Source organism: Siphateles boraxobius, unplaced genomic scaffold, assembly GCF_051911475.1.
Source record: "Siphateles boraxobius isolate OS27281-9 unplaced genomic scaffold, OSU_SipBor_1 12, whole genome shotgun sequence".
Taxonomy (NCBI): Eukaryota; Metazoa; Chordata; class Actinopteri; order Cypriniformes; family Leuciscidae; genus Siphateles; species Siphateles boraxobius.
Window position 1 is genome coordinate 26,750,828 of NW_027508722.1, and position 18,565 is coordinate 26,769,392.

General features: G+C 40.0%; 1 protein-coding gene across 1 annotated transcript; it reads right to left on the bottom strand.

Moving 5' to 3' along the window:
• Nucleotides 1-1,215: 1,215 nt before the first annotated feature.
• Nucleotides 1,216-17,839, bottom strand: mchr2a (melanin concentrating hormone receptor 2a). Its single transcript, XM_077205218.1, has 5 exons — nucleotides 17,491-17,839; nucleotides 16,378-16,587; nucleotides 14,644-14,838; nucleotides 11,547-11,666; nucleotides 1,216-3,418 (listed from the first exon to the last, which is right to left on the bottom strand). Exons 1-5 carry the CDS (start codon nucleotides 17,706-17,708, stop codon nucleotides 3,106-3,108), a joined length of 1,056 nt encoding a protein of 351 aa, XP_077061333.1. The 5' UTR covers nucleotides 17,709-17,839; the 3' UTR covers nucleotides 1,216-3,105.
• Between the last annotated feature and the right edge of the window lie 726 nt (nucleotides 17,840-18,565).

Genomic DNA, 18,565 nt, shown 5'->3' on the forward strand with positions numbered 1-18,565 from the left:
AACACCTGAGCAGTGCCACAGACTGATCGACTCCATGCTACGCCGCATTGCTGCAGTAATTCAGGCAAAAGGAGCCCCAACTATTGAGTGCTGTACATGCTCATACTTTTCATGTTCATACTTTTCAGTGGGCCAACATTCCTAAAAATCCTTTTTTTGTATTGGTCTTAAGTAATATTCTAATTTTCGGAGATACTGAATTTGGGATTTTCATTAGTTGTTAGTTTTAATAATCACAATTAAATGAAATAAACATTTGAAATATATCAGTCTGTGTGTAATAAATTAATATAATATCCAAATTTCACTTTTTGAATGGAATTACTGAAATAAATCAACTTTTTGATGTTATTCTAATTATATGACCAGCACCTGTAATTGCCACAAATAAATACTTGAGGGAAAATTGACTGTGCAATAAAAATGTTAACAAATTAAAATAAAATACTGGTGATACCAGACATATTAATAACTCATACAATTAATGATCTGTCAAAATAAAATAACAGATGTAAAAACAAAAGCTTTGTTGTGAAAAACGACATAAACTGGCAGCCAAACTGTTGAGGTGTAAGTAACAAGGTCAGTGCCATATGAAGCAAGTCACAAACAAGGTCAAACAATGTCAGATTAGCAGCAGTAGTCAGTCACCACGCTCAGAGACCAGGAGGATAATTCAAAGTTTTAGAAAGGGAAAAATGATGTGATGCAGAAAATACAGGGCGAAGACTTTGTATAATGTGCTTTAACAGAGATAGAAACAAAGAAGGTAAAAGTAGCTACCTGGCAGAATCTCTATTGCTGCACTGGAATCACTGACAAAGCCAATAGCACAACAGTTTGTGACTTATATTATTGTATTGAATAGTAATATTGTAATGTATGGTCTCAATAAGCTATGTTGACACTGAAACACTAATATTGACAAGTATTTGAACACATATTTTGCCTCTGGCTGGTTTACTAGGCCATAGAAGGTATAAGTGAGAGACACAGAGTTTCCAGCCATTGCCGCCAGGCATGCTTTAGGTCAGTCGTGGTCCCTGTCTGTCTCTGGTCTGGTTGGAGAATTGATTCCACTCTGGGAACTGGGCTGCAAACGGATCCCTGCATCTCTGCCTGTCTGGTCAGTGACCTCACTCTTTAGAGCTGCCAGCCACTTCATTATGATGTCCAGTTTACACACCAGACAAGACTAAAAAAAAAAATGATATGTTGGCTTTAATTAATTTTATTTCGTCAACAGTAGTAGTAGTTTAAGTAGTCTCAAAGTGAATTTTTAAAGGCTTCCTGACATGATTCATGTATTTTATATATTCATTCATCCATTAATATTTCATTTATTTTAGTGAGACATAATTGAATTGATAGAATATAGCTAGCTATTTGCTAGCAGTAGCACATATTAGCATCTTAAATGCTAAGATTTACATGTTCCTTCAACCAAAGCAGTAGAAAATAATTAAATCAGTCCACAGCCAAACAAAATGCTCCACTCTTCTCCACAATGCTAACCCACTGTAATTTAAATGGTTATGATAATTCCAATGTAATTAAACATTAAACACAATTACACGCTATCAAGTCTTCCTCTTTTCTCATTATTTCCAAAAAACATAAAAAACAATTTTAATTCATCCATATGCAAAGCATGCTGGGAACTAACAAGCACCGCCCAGTTTCAGTTAATGCAACACAAATCAATCATGTAATCCAACACAAACGGATTAAGTAAACTTAAATTTTACATATATTTAAGCAGATTGAACACAATCAAATTAAGTTAGGGCAAAATGGGAGTTGGCGTCGCACTATACTGCCACCCTCTGGATGTAAGAGTTTTTTACTTAACATAAATGGTTTGTGTTTAGACAACGCGTTAGGATTTTGTACTGTTAAGTTGAGACATAATTACGTGGACCTTAATAGAAAAAAAACATTTCAAGTCAAAAAACACAATTATTATAAGTAAACTAAATATATTATGTAAAGTGCACAGCCTTCCTCATTCATTTTTTGAGTGAATCCTAAATGCCCTTAAAGGATTTCTGCACAACAGCATATACATAATAATAATTTCACAATTTTCAACCATTTTTTTAAGTCAGTTCAAATTACTTACACTGTTGATTACACTTAAAAATTTAAGGCAGAAACTTTTTACAGTATAATGCACTCACACAAGATGAATGAAAACATGTTCACGTGCCTTATTCACAAGATGAAAAAATATAAAAATTTTAAAAAGTCACATACCGTACAATCAAGGTTAAAACCTGAAAACAGAGCCATATTATATAGTAAAAGACCACAATGAGGTATGCTTTATGCCCTAAACAGTTATTATAATTATCATTTTCATATTTTTTTTACATTTTCTCCAGAGATGAGGACTTTGGACCACAATTTAATGCAATCTGCAAATGCCCAAACCGCCCCTTTAATCAAAGGCATGGTTGTGCAGAATTCAGAATATCTTTTCTCTGTATCAACTGCAGAATTCAAATTCAAATGAGAATGTAAGGACATTTAAAAAGAAATAAAAAAAGGAAAATGTAACATATAAATGTAGCATATGACTCATTTTAAGTAGAAGAGTGAAATTTGTCAAGACAAACTTTGAATGTTGGCTTGTTAAAGATTTTTTAAAGTTTTGAAGATAGTTTGAAGGTTAATAGGCCTGATTGGATGGATAGATGGATGGATGAATGGATGGATGGATGCATGGATGGATCGGACGATGGATGGATGGATGGATGGATGTGTTGAAACAACCCAGCATTTTTTGTAATGGAAGAATGGATACTTGAGCTTAACAACTTAAGCCGAAGAGTGAATTACTACAACTAAACAGGAGAGGGAGCCAAGACACCACTAAAAATAATAAATAACAGCACATACACAACATAGGTCTATAAAGGCGCAAGACAAGCATACATGCACATATCAAACACCCCATGCCTCCTATATGAAATCCCTCCAGTCCCAACAATTAAAATCTAAGAAAAGAAAACAAATAGAAACGTTTCCCCAACATGCTTTGCATAAAACCAACAAAGGCGTAACCTGTTTACAGTGCTACTTTAGTTTCAGTGTGAATTCAGCTTAAAAACTGGAGCGGGGGGCCTGGATCTCCCGTTCCACACTTGGTATGCTGGGTATATCCCGACAGACCAGCCTGTGGCGGAAGTGTCCGCTAAGGAGAATGTAGATGAAGGGGTTTATGCTGCTGGCGGCGTAGCTCAGGCACACGGACATGTAGTAGCAGGTGTGGTACACTAAAGAGGGCCGAGGTACGCTCAGGTTAACCAGCTGCAAGATGTGGTACGGCCCAACACTGACCAGAAACACCGCTACCAGAACCAGGACCATTTTAGTGAGGCGGACCACACGCTCCCGTGGTAGGCTGGTGTTATACCTGAGAGAAAGCGGAGAATGCATGTTTGGGTCATACAGTATTTAGCCAAACCCTAAATCCAGGTTTATGGTAGTTACATGTTCTAATCTAAAATCCTAAACATGGTAATTACAGTTAAAAGAAGTAGTCCACTGAATATAAAAATTCTGTCATCATTTACTCACACCCATGTCATACCAAACCTGTATGACTTTTATTCGCATTGACTTCAATTGTTTGAACAAAAATCTGTTTGGTTATCAACATTTTTCAAATTCACTTCTTTGTGTTCAGCAGAAAAAAAGAAATGCATACAGATTTGGAATGCCATGAGGGTGATTATGTGCTGACAGAATTTTCAATTTTGGGTGGACTATCCCTTTAATATCTCTTTAAAGGGAATTTTACAGTTTCTGCTTTTAAATCCACCAAAAACTGTCTGCATTTACGTCCACTCTCGTCCATTCCCAGCTAACAAAAATAAGTTGTCGGAACATTTAGCTAACATTCCCATTAAGTTATTTTTAATATTTTTTAAACATTGAAAACATTTTTTTTGAATGTATTAAGAACATTTTTTTTCTTGGTTAATGTGAACGTTAAAGGAACATTCCATTCACTCATTTTGAAAATGTTATTAAAACGTTATTTCTGAATGATTTTTAAACGTTAAAAACGTATCTGTGCTGAATGTCTTTGAACTCTGGCTGCTCTGTTTCTATTTGTGTTTATATGAATTTTTACAGCCACGGGTTTGGATTCAAAAGTAACAGGATTTTCAACTGTTTTGACACATTTTTCCAGAGTGTTTACATTTTTCCAGAGTAGGCTATAAAAGTTATTTGAGTACATTAAATATTTAAATTACAAAAATAACAGATGAGACTTTACTTTAAGATTCACATTTTACTGTAGTAGTACACTACATTTTTTAAGAGTCTCATGGAAGTACACAGGTCAGAACATAGAATCATAAAGAGCAAAGATTACATTTTCTAAACCAAAAACACAACCCCAGGGAATGTTTCCATAACTTTCATTAACGTTATGTAAAAGTTCTGTAAATGTTAGTAAAAAACTTTCCTGCAATTCTTCTGACATTCTTATAATGTTTATATAGTTAAAATACATTCTCATAACGTTGAGAGAAATGTTTTTAGAATGTCCTTGTGATGTTATTTGTTCTTGACTGATGTTCTCATAATGTTGAGCGAAAACATTTTTATAACAACGTTCATGGAACGTCCTTGTGATGTTTTTTGTACTTGACTTATGTTCTCATAATGTTGAGTGAAAACGTGCTGATAACAATGTTCTGTCATGAAGGTAAGAGGACCAGACAGCAGATGTGGAGAAATAATGTCACATTAATAGAGAGCTTGCCAGAGAGTTCAATAATCAACAGAAAAGGTTTCACAAAGGGAAACTTGGCACTATTAATAGCAGTATAAAGTTCAAACAAAGTCTTGGCTTGTAGGATAACAAAAACAGCTGTCAGCCCAGAAGAAACGATATACTCAGAAGAAAGCTTCGTATGACAGGGAAGTGGAGCGGGCTGGCGTTTCCCGAAGGAGAGTAGAGGCAAGCGGCGATTCTCCGGCACAGTTGTGATCTCTTTAAATAAGTCAGCTCCCAACACGACCGGACTAGGACACGACAGGAGACACAAGGGTTAGATGGCTCTTAATACACATTAGAGAATGTAATACTCAGGCACAGACAGGTGGAAAGAGAGGAGAAGAAATAGGAACGTTAATCAGAAGAAAAGGGTTCAGGTGAAGATGGGGAGAGAGCTCTGACGCGTGAACGAGAGACAGCTGAGGGGGAGACAAGGATAATGAGGAGGTGTGTGCGAAAATGGGAAAACAGCGTAATGTGTGAGTGTGAGAAAGAAACAGGATCATGACACGTTCATGGAACGTATGATGTAATATATATTAAACTTTATTTCTGAATGTTTTCTGAACGTTCAAAACATCCGTTTTTTTTAAAGTATTAAGAACGTTTTTTTCTTTGCTTATGTAAACGTTAGAGGAACATTCCATTCTATAATTTTGGAAATGTTTTGAAAACGTTATTTCTGAATGTTTTCTGAACGTTCCAAATATATAAAATGACAATGTTTTATACTCCAAATGAAACGATTCATTTACACAGAACAGAATTTTTGTGTTGTTGTGTTGATTTCCACATGTCTTGTTAGATTTGACTGACTTTTGTGCTGTCTAGTTGTATGTTTGAGTTGGTGTTCTTTTTTACCTTGTGGTGGGGTCCCAGCTAACAAAAATAAGTTGTCAGAACGTTTTGCTAACATTCCCGTTTGGCTATTTTTTTGGGAACCAAATAAGAACGTTCTCTATAGGTTCATTTTAGGTTTTACTTTATAAAGACAACGTTCCCAGAACATTTCCTGCAGGTTAGCTTTAGGTTTAATTTTATAACCTAAAGAGAACCTTCCCAGAACTTAGTAAGGGAACGAGCTTAGCTATACGCTATGGGAAAACTCCTTTTCTCGAGAATATTGAAGCCTTCATTTTAAAACGCAGTGCAGCTGCACAGCCAGCACAGCACAGAGCTGACTAGCTCGCTGACTGGCTGGGCTGCGGGAACTGTACAAACCTATGGCGAAGCAGCGAGGACGCGCGATCCTATCAGGATGCTTGTCATCTCGCGCACCAGAATGGGCGTGGCTACTGACTATATAAGCGGCCCATTTCGCCATTGGAATCTGGTTAAATCGACTGAAGCGACAGTACCCGAAAATGAAGCATAATAGCACGGCTGGCTATGCAATACTCGTTCTTACTCTCAGGGAACCGGGGTTACATTAGTAACCGAGTACATTCCCTTTTGAGAACGTTCACTTCGTATTGCATAGCTATACGCTATGGGAACCCATTTTGAAACATCGTGCTGTCAGCTAACGACTTCGCTCTGAGCTATCGCCTAGGGCTGAGCAGTCCAAGGCTTAGAGTATAACTAAACTCAGAGCCCTAAAGGGACCAGACAATGTTGAAGCCCGGGGAGGGATATCTAGAGGTTTGGGCCCTTCAGGGGCCAAGACCTCTTATCAAATAGAAAGAACTCGTGCCTGGAGTGCCGGCACTTCTAGATTATAAAATCTTACAAATGTGGACGGCGAAGACCAGCTGGCTGCCGCACAAATGTCTTCAATTGGTACACCACTGGACCAAGCCCATGAAGAGGCCATACCCCTTGTGAAATGAGCACTGACGCCTATAGAACATTGAAGGCCCATAGAAGCGTAGGCTAGAGATATAGCGTCCACTATCCATCGTGATAATCTCTGCTTCGGGACTGGAAGCCCTCTGGTAGACCACCGAAGCATACAAAGAGCTGTTCCGACTACCTGAATGGGGCAGAACACTCCAGATGGTTTCTAAGAGCCCTAACAGGGCAGCTAGCAGACCTAATTCTCTATCATCTTCCAATAGGGGAAGCGCCGATATCGAAATGACCTGGGCTCTGAACAGAGTAGAGAGCACCTTGGGTACATAACCATGTCTTGGTCTGAGGATGACTTTGGAGTCGCTGGGCCCGAACTCGAGACATGCATTCGTAGAGAGCGCTTGTATTTTTGCCCACTCACTTGGCCGATACTAAGGCTAGCAGGAGTGCAGTCTTGAGCGAAAGAGGCTTTAAGTCAGCCGGCTGAAGCGGCTTAAACGGGGCTCCCTTAAGGGCCCTGAGGACCGTGGACAGGTCCCAGGCAGCTATAGAGGGAGGTCGAGGCGGGTTAAGCCTCCTGGACCCTTTAAGAAAGCGCACGGCTACTAGAAGATTTACAACTGGCAGACAGGTTGCTCACATAACATCTACGTCGTCAAGCTCAGTTTGAGCCTGTGCAGTATGCTCAGCCATCAGGAAGTGAGTGTTTCTAATGGGCTTCACGCTTCTCTGTTGAAATCAAGGGGGTCGCTGTGTCCATTTCTGTTACTGTCTATGGGTACGACCCAGGTCCAGCAGCTCTTAAAGAGAAGCAATGCAGTAGACCTAGCTGGAGTACTGATTATGCTGAGGCCATAAGGCCCAGTGCCCTTTGAAACGTTCTGTGGGGTCTGAGAGAGCCCACTCTGAATGAAGCAGCTAGCTGCTGGATGGAGAGAGGGCGGTCTGGCGTGAGCCAAGCTCTCATCTGGAGTCGATAACTGTTCCCAGGAAGGTTATATGCTGGCTGGGGGACAGTACACTCTTGGAAAAATTGATCCTGAGCCCAATGCATTCTAGATGACTGAGGAGCCAGGATCTGTGGGTTTGTAACTCTGCCTTCGATTGGGACAGAATGAGCCTATCGTTGAGGTAATTCAGAATGCGCTTCCCCCGCTGCTTCAAGGGGGAGAGTGCTGCATCTATGCATTTCGTAAACGTACGAGGTGCCAGTGACAGCCCGAATGGTAGGACTGTGTACTGATAAGTCTGCCTCTCGAAGGCGAATCTCAAGAATGGCCTGTGATGGGGAGGTATCTGGATATGAAAGTAAGCATCTTTCAGATCCACTGATAAAATCCAATCCTCTGGGCGAATTTGCGCGAGGATTTGTTTGGTTGTTAGCATCCTGAATGGCCGTCTCATGAGGGCCTTGTTCAGGAGTCTGAGATCTAGAATGGGCCTGAGGCCGCCATCCTTTTTCGGGACAAGAAAGTAACGGCTGTAAAAGCCTGACTCGCTTAATAACGGGGGAACTATCTCGACAGCTCCCTTTGCTATAAATTTTGACACTACGGTGTGGAGGACGTGAGCCACATTGCTCCTTACGATATCTCGACCATGGCCTGAAAGCACGGAGGTTTGTGAGCGAATTGGAGCGAGTAACCTCGTTTTATTATATTCAGCACCCATTTTGACACATCGGGGATGGTTTCCCAGGCCTTGGCCCGAGTGGTCTGGCCGCAGCGGGAATTAACCCTTCTTTTTTCCTTCCTGTCGTCTGACTAGGAAGGCTTCCAAGACTCAGGTTCCAACACAATCTTGGGTCGGGGAGCCTTGCATTCCGGGAGCGGGTAGCGCTTGGCTGGCTGAGGGTGCCGATTGGTTTCAGCCGCTGGGCGGGGCTGGGAAACCGGTGGCGTGGGCCTAGCTGGCTGAGAGGATGGCGTTTTCTTGGGGCGGCCCAAAGCCGAACTGGAGCGTTTTGGCAAGAAGTGTTGCATGGCCTGCAAAGACTTCTGTGCTTCGGTGAAGTGCTCAGAGAAGCCCTTTACCGTGGGACCGAAGAAGCCAGTGTTGGAGATTGGAGAGTCCAGGAAAGCAGTCCTGTCTGCATCCTTAATCTTTGTCAGGTTGAGCCAGAGGTGCCGCTCTAACACAACTAGACTGGCCATACTCCAGCCAATCGCCTGGGCGGTGATCTTAGTGTCACGTAGAGCTAGATCGGTGACGCTGCACAGGTCCCTGAAGGCCTCGGGTTTCGGTCCAGACTCGTCCATTGAGCAGAGGAGTTTTGCCTGGAACACCTGGAGGACCGCCATGGTGTGCAGGGCCGATGCAGCTTGGCCAGCGGAGGTTTAAGCTCTTCAGGAGAAGACCACTCGAGGCCGAGATCTTCAACGGCCGTCTTGAGGATGCAGAGGAGCTCAGCATCCAAGTTCGCTCTGGCGCTGCCTCCGCTGGACTGAGATAGGGGGGCGGGGTCAACGACTGAGCCCGACCACTCCTCGCCCTTGGATGCAGCTAAAGAAAGGCTGTCATCGCCTTCCTCCTCCGAATGAGGGGTCTCTTGTGGGGAGAGAGAGGCATGCGGGGGTGGGGTCGGCTCGCTTGTCTCAACTCGTTCAGGTATCCTCTGGCCCCGCCGTTTCTTCCTCCGCAGTTTGAGGAGGGCGGGAAACGGGAGTGCGCGAGGGGTGGGGCCGCCCTCTGAGAAGAAGGCCAGCTGCGAGCGCAGGGTAGAGAGCGGCATACTCTCACAGTGAGAGCAGCCGCCCTTGGTGAGTGCAGCTTCCGCATGGCCGGCTCCCAGGCACGAAACATACTCACTGTGTCCATCCGTGTCATAAAGAGGGGCTATGCATGAATCACAGTTTGGACGCAGCATTTGGAACAACGGCGTTGAAATTTGCACAGAGTTTTAACAGAGTGTCTCAGCGGTGAGCAAGTTTAAAGGATATATAGGCTTTTCGCCGGATGGCCGCAGGAGAATGGCGAATCAGAAGAGGTGGCATCAAGTCGAGGAGCTTCGAACAGGAGGCCGCCGTCCGCTGAACTACTATTTAGAGTCGCTCGTTCCGCAGCTCGGGCTTGTCGGCGGAAATAGGCTTCAGCAGGAGAATCAGGAAATTAAATCAGATTCCTATGTCGAAATGGGCCGCTTATATAGTCAGTAGCCACGCCCATTCTGGCGCAAGGCGCACGCGAGGTGGTAAGCATCCTGATAGGATCGCGCATCCTCGCTGCTTTGCCATAAGTTCGTGCAGTTCCCGCTGCCCAGCCAATCAGCGAGCTAGTCAGCTCTGTACTGTGCTGGCTCTGCAGCTGCACTGCTTTTTAAAATAAAGGCTTCAACATTCTCGAGGAAAGGAGTTTTCCCATAGCGTATAGCAATACGAAGTGAACGTTTTTGAAAGGGAAATGAAAGCTTTAGCATAAAGTTTTGCCAGGAAGACTTAATTACTTCGTCACTTACTACCTTCACATCTATCCAATCACGTCCTTATACTCTCTGTATAAAAGATTGGTACTTACACACGTTTGAGTTCGCAGATGCTGTCGCGACAACTACCTCCATCCTCCCCACCACAACCAGGACGGTCCTGTCCATACCTCCCAGGTGGGTCGGCTGTGCCCCTGCCTTCGTCTTCAGGCAGGAAATGCAAATACACTACCCTCGGATTATGAACTATGGACAGGGTCTATGCCAAAGAACTTTATAAATAATTGCTTGCTGGGCAGTCTATAAATTAATGCTTTGTTACATCATTACATCTCTTAAGTCTACCAGAGTCTTTCTGGTAGAACTGGATGTTTTGAATGTTAAAAACATTCGGAAATAACGTTTTCATAACTTTTCCAAAATGATAGCATGGAATGTTCCTCTAACATTCACATAAAAAAAAGAAAAAAACTTAAATTTTTTGAACGTTCAGAAACATTCAGAACTAAAGTTTAATATATATTACATCAGAAGAATGTTCCATGAACGCTGTTCTAAGAACGTTTTTGCTCAACATTATGAGAATATCACAAGGACGTTCTATGAACGTTGTTATAAAAACGTTTTCACTCAACATTATAAGAACATCAGTCAAGAACAAATAACATCACAAGGACGTTCTAAAAACTTTGTTCTAAGAGCGTTTTCACTCAACGTTAAGAGAACATCACAAGGACGTTCCATGAACGTTGTTATAAGAACGTTTTCACTCAACATTATGAGAACATCAAGGACGTTCCATGAACGTTGTTATAAGAACATTTTTACTCAACATTATGAGAACATCAAGGACGTTCCATGAACGTTGTTATAAGAACGTTTTTACTCAACATTATGAGAACATCAGTCAAGAACAAAAAGCATCACAAGGACGTTCTAAAAACTTAGTTCTATGAATGTTTTCAATCGCATCACAAGGATGTTTAATAAACGTTGTTATAAGAATGTTTTCACTCAACATTATGAGAACATCAGTCAAGAACAAATAACATCACTAGGACGTTCTAAAAACTTTGTTTTTAGAAACATTATTTCAGGAACCTTTTGTACTAACATTAACAGAACATTTACATAACGTTAGTGAAAGTTATGGGAACGTTCCCTGTTAGCTTGGTTATTATTATTATTTTTTTAAAGAAAACATTGTATTGAACCTAGGATATTTTTAATAGAAAATTCTTACAGTATAAATAATGGTTTAGCCATAAAATCAGTATGTGCTGTCAATCTAAAATGAAAACATTTCCATGAGCAGGATAATTCTCAAAGGGGACAACCTGCTACATCTGACAACCTCACACAAGAAAAAGGAACTCATATTTGCAGAAGATATTCTCTTTATGGATGGCGAATTAAATATTAATGAATGGAATCAGTGTAGACCTAGTTAGAACAGCCACTGAATGGCTTCAAAAGCAATTACATTTGTAAATTCGACAGTTTGATATCACACACTGGCTGTAATGAATTTAAATTCACCTGTGAGCCTTTTTGTTCTTGCGATACATTCTCCAGGAGTAGCAGAGAATCAGTATGTAGCAGATGAGAATCAGAGGTAATGGAAGGAAGAAGGAGCTCACAGTCTGGTAGAGTGTGTACCTGTAGATATATGAGGACACATGATGTCAGTCGTTTGAGAAAAGCTATAAAGCCTTTATACACCTCTCTTAGTTTAATTCACTTAGTTTAATTAAACAAGACGGATGGATTCCTCTGAGCATCCACCTTCTGCAAACGCAAATTTCTGGTTGTGGAAAATATACTGACTGAAAAGACAGAAAGGGTTTTGTGTTGCTTTTGAGTGTCTATGAACCTATGTGCCATTATGTTGAATGACAGCTTTCACAGCAGATAACAGAAAATAACTTCCAAAATATATATATACAGGTCCTTCTCAAAAAAATAGCATATTGTGATAAAGTTAATTATTTTCCATAATGTAATGATAAAAATTAAACTTTCATATATTTTCGATTCATTGCACACCAACTGAAATATTTCAGGTCTTTTATTGTTTTAATACTGATGATTTTGGCATACAGCTCATGAAAACCCAAAATTTCTATCTAAAAAAATTGCATATTTCATCCGACCAATAAAATAAGTGTTTTTAATACAAAAAAAGTCAACCTTCAAATAATTGTGTTCAGTTATGCACTCAATACTTGGTCGGGAATCCTTTTGCAGAAATGACTGCTTCAATGCGGCGTGGCATGGAGGCAATCAGCCTGTGGCACTGCTGAGGTGTTATGGAGGCCCAGGATGCTTCGATAGCGGCCTTAAGCTCATCCAGAGTGTTGGGTCTTGCGTCTCTCAACTTTCTCTTCACATTATCCCACAGATTCTCTATGGGATTCAGGTCAGAAGAGTTGGCAGGCCAATTGAGCACAGTTATACCATGGTCAGTAAACCATTTACCATTGGTTTTGGCACTGCGAGCAGGTGCCAGGTCGTGCTGAAAAATTAAATCTTCATCCCCATAAAGCTTTTCAGCAGATGGAAGCATGAAGTGCTCCAAAATCTCCTGATAGCTAGCTGCATTGACCCTGCCCTTGATAAAACACAGTGGACCAACACCAGCAGCTGACATGGCACCCCAGACCATCACTGACTGTGGGTACTTGACACTGGACTTCAGGCATTTTGGCATTTCCTTCTCCCCAGTCTTCCTCCAGACTCTGGCACCTTGATTTCCGAATTACATGAAAACATTTTTCTCCCGAAAAAAGTACTTTGGACCACTGAGCAACAGTCCAGTGCTGCTTCTCTGTAGCACAGGTCAGGCGCTTCTGCCGCTGTTTCTGGTTCAAAAGTGGCTTGACCTGGGGAATGCGGCACCTGTAGCCCATTTCCTGAACACGCCTGTGCACGGTGGCTCTGGATGTTTCTACTCCAGACTCAGTCCACTGCTTCCGCAGGTCCCCCAAGGTCTGGAATCGGTCCTTCTCCACAATCTTCCTCAGGGTCCGGTCACCTCTTCTCGTTGTGCAGCGTTTTTTGCCACACTTTTTCCTTCCCACAGACTTCCCACTGAGGTGCCTTGATACAGCACTCTGGGAACAGCCTATTTGTTCAGAAATTTCTTTCTGTGTCTTACCCTCTTGCTTGAGGGTGTCAATGATGGCCTTCTGGACAGCAGTCAGGTCGGCAGTCTTACCCATGATTGCGGTTTTGAGTAATGAAACAGGCTGGGAGTTTTTAAAAGCCTCAGGAATCTTTTGCAGGTGTTTAGAGTTAATTAGTTGATTCAGATGATTAGGTTAATAGCTCGTTTAGAGAACCTTTTCATGATATGCTAATTTTTTGAGATAGGAATTTTGGGTTTTCATGAGCTGTATGCCAAAATCATCAGTATTAAAACAATAAAAGACCTGAAATATTTCAGTTGGGGTGCAATGAATCTAAAATATATGAAAGTTTAATTTTTATCATTACATTATGTAAAATAATGAACTTTTATCACAATATGCTAATTTTTTGAGAATGACCTGTATATATATATATATATATATATCCACCTTATTCCTGACGAGCTTACTGCGTTTTGAATTATGGGTGGCACTTCCGGTTTGGGTAACTCCCATTCAAAAAGACTGAAACCAATCATTTCAAATCATAAGGTTGCCCTACAAATAAAGCTGATCCGTCAGTTTGACTTAATGAGCTATCAGTTTTCTTTCATGTTTTATCTAAGAATAACATCAGAATAACGTAACACTTGGTATTTTAACGTGACATGTTATAACAAGAATATCTATAGTAAGAGCTCTGCATTCTTTTCCTCATGATTATTTTCTTTTTTACTTTTGAATTTCGCTGTAATAGTATGATAAAGGTCAACATATACTGCACATTTGTGGTCTGTTCTCCCGATTTAATTTACGATGTAGCCTATACCAATTCACTGGAATACTCCCCAAATCCTGCACGTCTCTTTCCAGGTTTGGTTTCACAGGTAAATTTACAATTTATTATCTGTCAAAATGACTGAAATCACTTTAAAATAGTATCACGCAATGCTGAAGTAAAGCATTTTTTTTATTATTAAGGCAACGTATGTTACATAATACAGATTACCGCCGATTTTGCTGTGGAAAGATACTTTTTCATAGATTATTCATGGTCTGTTGAAAGTACCTTGTTTACGCTTTTACACTTTGAAAATGTCCTTTTAATGTTCAATGGTTGAAGGGTAAGTAGAATAATGTAATGTCATCGTACACGGTTTAAAAATATATTATTGCGTCCAGAGCTAGTCTTTCACTGATTGTTTACAGCTTAACACGTTACACCCATAATTCGCGCAAAGCGTCATGGGGCGCAGGAATACTGTGGATATGTATTTCTGGAAAATAAATTCTTTGTTGAAGAACAAATATGTTGAAGAACCCATATTTATCGGTGCATTTGTCCCTTAGCACTTTTCAATAGAAGATTTTACGACAATAGAGTGACAGAAGAACAAAATTCAGAAGTCAAAGCAGAACTATGACAATAAAAATAAAGGGTTATGAGAGAGGGAATACTCAGACCTGTGCAGAAGGCTATACACAAGTACACAAGTAGAAGCATTTACCAGAGCAACTCTTTATGAGAGACCAGATTAAGGGTACAGCTCTCCAGCCCATCTCTGAAGCGGATCACTTTGGCATGAGCCCAGGCTGGCAGAACCATGATGAAGGAGGCCACCCACACAAACAGGTTAATACGGATCGTCCTGGATCTGGTCCTGAGACTCAACAGGCGAAAAGGATGAACAAGGGCCAGGTATCTGGAGCACATAAATGAATAAATAATAAAGATGTTGACACTATGAAAATGTGTCATTTTATCATTTAATCAGTTGGCTGACATTTATGAGAGGCAAAAATTTTAAATGTTTCCCTTTCACCATTAGCTACTCTGCTGGTGAAGACACGACCTGTAATTTATAGTTAAGGACAGACAATCTTGTTGCTGAAAGAAAAAGCAGCTGGGAATGAGCTTGGTGTTAAATTATCTTGTGCCGAGATGTGCTTTGGCTTTAATTAAATAATCTATATTATTTTCTCAAACCCCGAAATAAACCTCTTTAAAACAAAAAAGGAAAAAGAGTCTATACTGAAGATGCTGCATTGCGGGAAATGAGGATCTACTGGTCTAGTAAGTTCTTCCTCAAAATTACACGTTATAATTCTGAGTGGGTTTCAATAAATGAATGAATAAATGAATAAAATAATAAATGAGGGTTTTAATAATAAAAAAAGTTCATATAACAAGAGAACATCCTTGAGCAAGAAAAGCACAAAATTAGGCAAGACCTTTATTATACTGCATATCATCATATAGTTTTTAAACATAGACAGTTTATAAACAGTCAACAACTTAAAGTCCTATTTTTAATCATTTTGAAACAGTTTGAGGCTGCTCTGATGTTTTTTGTTTTGTTTTGTTTTTTGCGACTGATTGAAATTACTAATGCATCTCAGGTTATAATTTACTGTTGTCAATTGTTCATGTTGATATTTCGCTTTAGGTCAAACAATTGTTCTCAAATGTGCGACACAAATGAATACCGGTGTTGTGCCGAATTTTGACCCCCGCCAAATTACTACCCCCCTAGCATTGGTAGGTTTAGGATTAGTTGTGGGGGAGGGGTTAGGATTATGGGTGGGGTTAGGATTAGGCAATCAGGTACTGACTTCAACGAGGGGGGTAATAATTTGGCAGGGGGTCGAAATTCGGCACAACACCTGTTAAGATTTTACTTGCCTGGCCTGCTCTATAATTTTGTTAAGAGTGGCATCTAGTGGTGATGTTACAGTATAGCAGCTCTAAATGAAACACTAATGCACGTATGTGCTACATAAAAACATTACTGTACGACCAGCCATAGTTCAAAAACTGTATGCTATTCCCAATGGAGAAGCTTAATCAAAACCTTTGATTATTTAGCATCGCCCCAGCCTAAGGAGTTAGACCTTTTTTTGTATGTGATGGCCATTCAAAAAAATAGAGTTGTCCGTTGTTTAAAATGTGTTGTTGTGGGTGATAGGGATGGCCTGGAAGAGTGAGAGATGCCTGAATTTGTGTCCCAGTACAGCCCAGGGTCTATGAATGCACTTTTGGCTTCACGTGCATCAATGCAATTGAGACAATAAAAGCATTCTGATTAGGATAAAAAAAAAAATCCAAAGTAAAATGTGTAGTAGAGGAACAATTGTGCATTGTTATATTTGATAAATAAAAACACGTAATGTTAATTTTAATAAAGCTAGTTATCTGTAAATAATAATATTTCCTTTCAAACATTATTTCACTGATCACGTACCTGTCAAGACTCATAGCAGTCATGACTGCAGCACACGCCACCTGGTTGCAGTTATCAAGAGAGGTGATGATCGTGCAGAGGGTGCTGCCGAACACCCAGTGTCCCCCACGAGCCCACTGGTGAATGAGGAACGGCATGACCGTCACGTGGACCAGGTCGGCCACAGCCAAGTTTCCCATATATACATCTGGTACTGTCTTTTTGGCTGACCTACAAAAATATACAAGAAAGAACTTGTTGTGATCCCTTGGTGAGAAACTGCCAAAGAAACAACCAGGAAATGTTAGGGAAACATGACAAGTTGCAAGCAGAAATAAACAGGGTTATATAACCTCCAGTGAGTGAGAGGAGTCTGAGGATGGGTCATGGCAAAGTCCTGAGAGAATCCATACAAAAACAGTGAAAATTATCTGAGGAATTCCTCTAGCAAATCAGAATCGAGTATTCAGGCAGACCATGGTATAAGTACATAAAGATTATGTTTTTTTGCGAATTAAATCATTGAAACAATTTCATTGATCTAATGTAAAAGAACTGTGGCAAACTAAATGTAACATTTCTTTAATCAGATATTATGAAAATGAAATGACTCAAATGAAATGATCTATTCTTGCCATATAAAATTAATTGCATGAAAAATGATCCAGATGTTAAATGTAGGATAAAGTGGCAAATTCCCATTTAGTGCTTATTTTAATAAAGCTATATCCAATTATTAAAGTTATAAAATTATAAAATTATCAAATCCAATTAGGCTACATCCTTTCAATAATGATTTTTTAAAAACCTCTAAATTCTTAAGCCTTCATAAATATGCTTTAGTATAAATTATAATCACATTACTTTTTATTCCGTAAGGAAATTTTATTTTCTAACTACCTTTACACGGGCATTCATGTAGAAGGAGAAAACCATAGGCTATACACCATCCAAGGTTATTGTGAAATTATGCCTGCAGAATTTCAGGGAAGGGGTTATGTAGCCTATTCCATAGGCAAAAACATATTTAACATGCCATGAAGTAAATGTATTTAAAATATAAACAAATGCAAAATAACTTAATTAAAAATAGAAGCAAAATAGTAAGGCTTCCCTATCAACCTGTAAACCCACCTTAAAATAGTGACCAAAACCAGAACATTTCCAACAAGCCCGGTGGAGCACAGAAATCCAATAAATGCAGGAAGGATTTTGGTTTCCGTGACGTGAACAATATTATAATAGTCATCGGCTGGATATCCTGCTGCTGTCTCATTAGCGCGCGTGCCGTTGTCTAATTCGATCGTAAAGTTCCAAACAACAGGTTCCAACTCCACCATGGCGTTCATCATTCGCGTTTCATTCTGATCGACGATCAGAATGTGCTGAAATACAGTAACATCAACCTTACAGTAGTTGTTCGTCCATGGAAGGTCCTCGTGGGCTTCAGCATCCTCATCATACCAGACAATGCGCACATGGTGTCTCCACTCGTACAAGCGCGCGCACGCAGACACCTTGTGAACATCAGAGGGAAACATACTGTATCAAAAGACATTCGAAAGAGATGTCATCAATATTTATAAAGAGATAATCATTTATATTTTACGTTTTTAATCAATTCAAATTTGCTCTTCTTAGCATTTTTAGCAATTTAGCATTTTAGCATTTCATACATTCCCTGACAATGGAATCCATGACCTTGGTAATTCTGCAATTCTGATTGAACTTAAAAAAAAAAAAAAAAAAAAAAATTGAGATGAGAAAAAAACGATTTAATCATATTCCTTTGCATGGTTCTACTGCCTATTTAAATTAAAGAGCAATCATGAAAAGTGCTTCACTAAGGCCTATTGTTACCTTGGTTACACTTAAAAGGAAGACTCTGATGAGAAATACTTTGGAGGGGGAGGGGGGGGGGGGGGGGTTGGGGGAGGGGGTTATCTTTTATCGTCTTGCGATTTTAAATGCAACAAACTTTCGGTCAAGGTTGCTAATTTTCATAAGCAAGTCTTGGAGGCCTGTAAGCTTGCCTTTTGCCACAATTTTCCCCCTCATAGTATTACAACCCCAAATCAGAAAAAGTTGGGACATTTTGTAAAATGCATTAAAATCAAGAATCGGTGATTTGTTAATTCTATTTAAACTTTTTTTAGCTGACAAAAGTACAAAGAAAAGTTTTCCAATGTTTTCACTGACCAACATAATT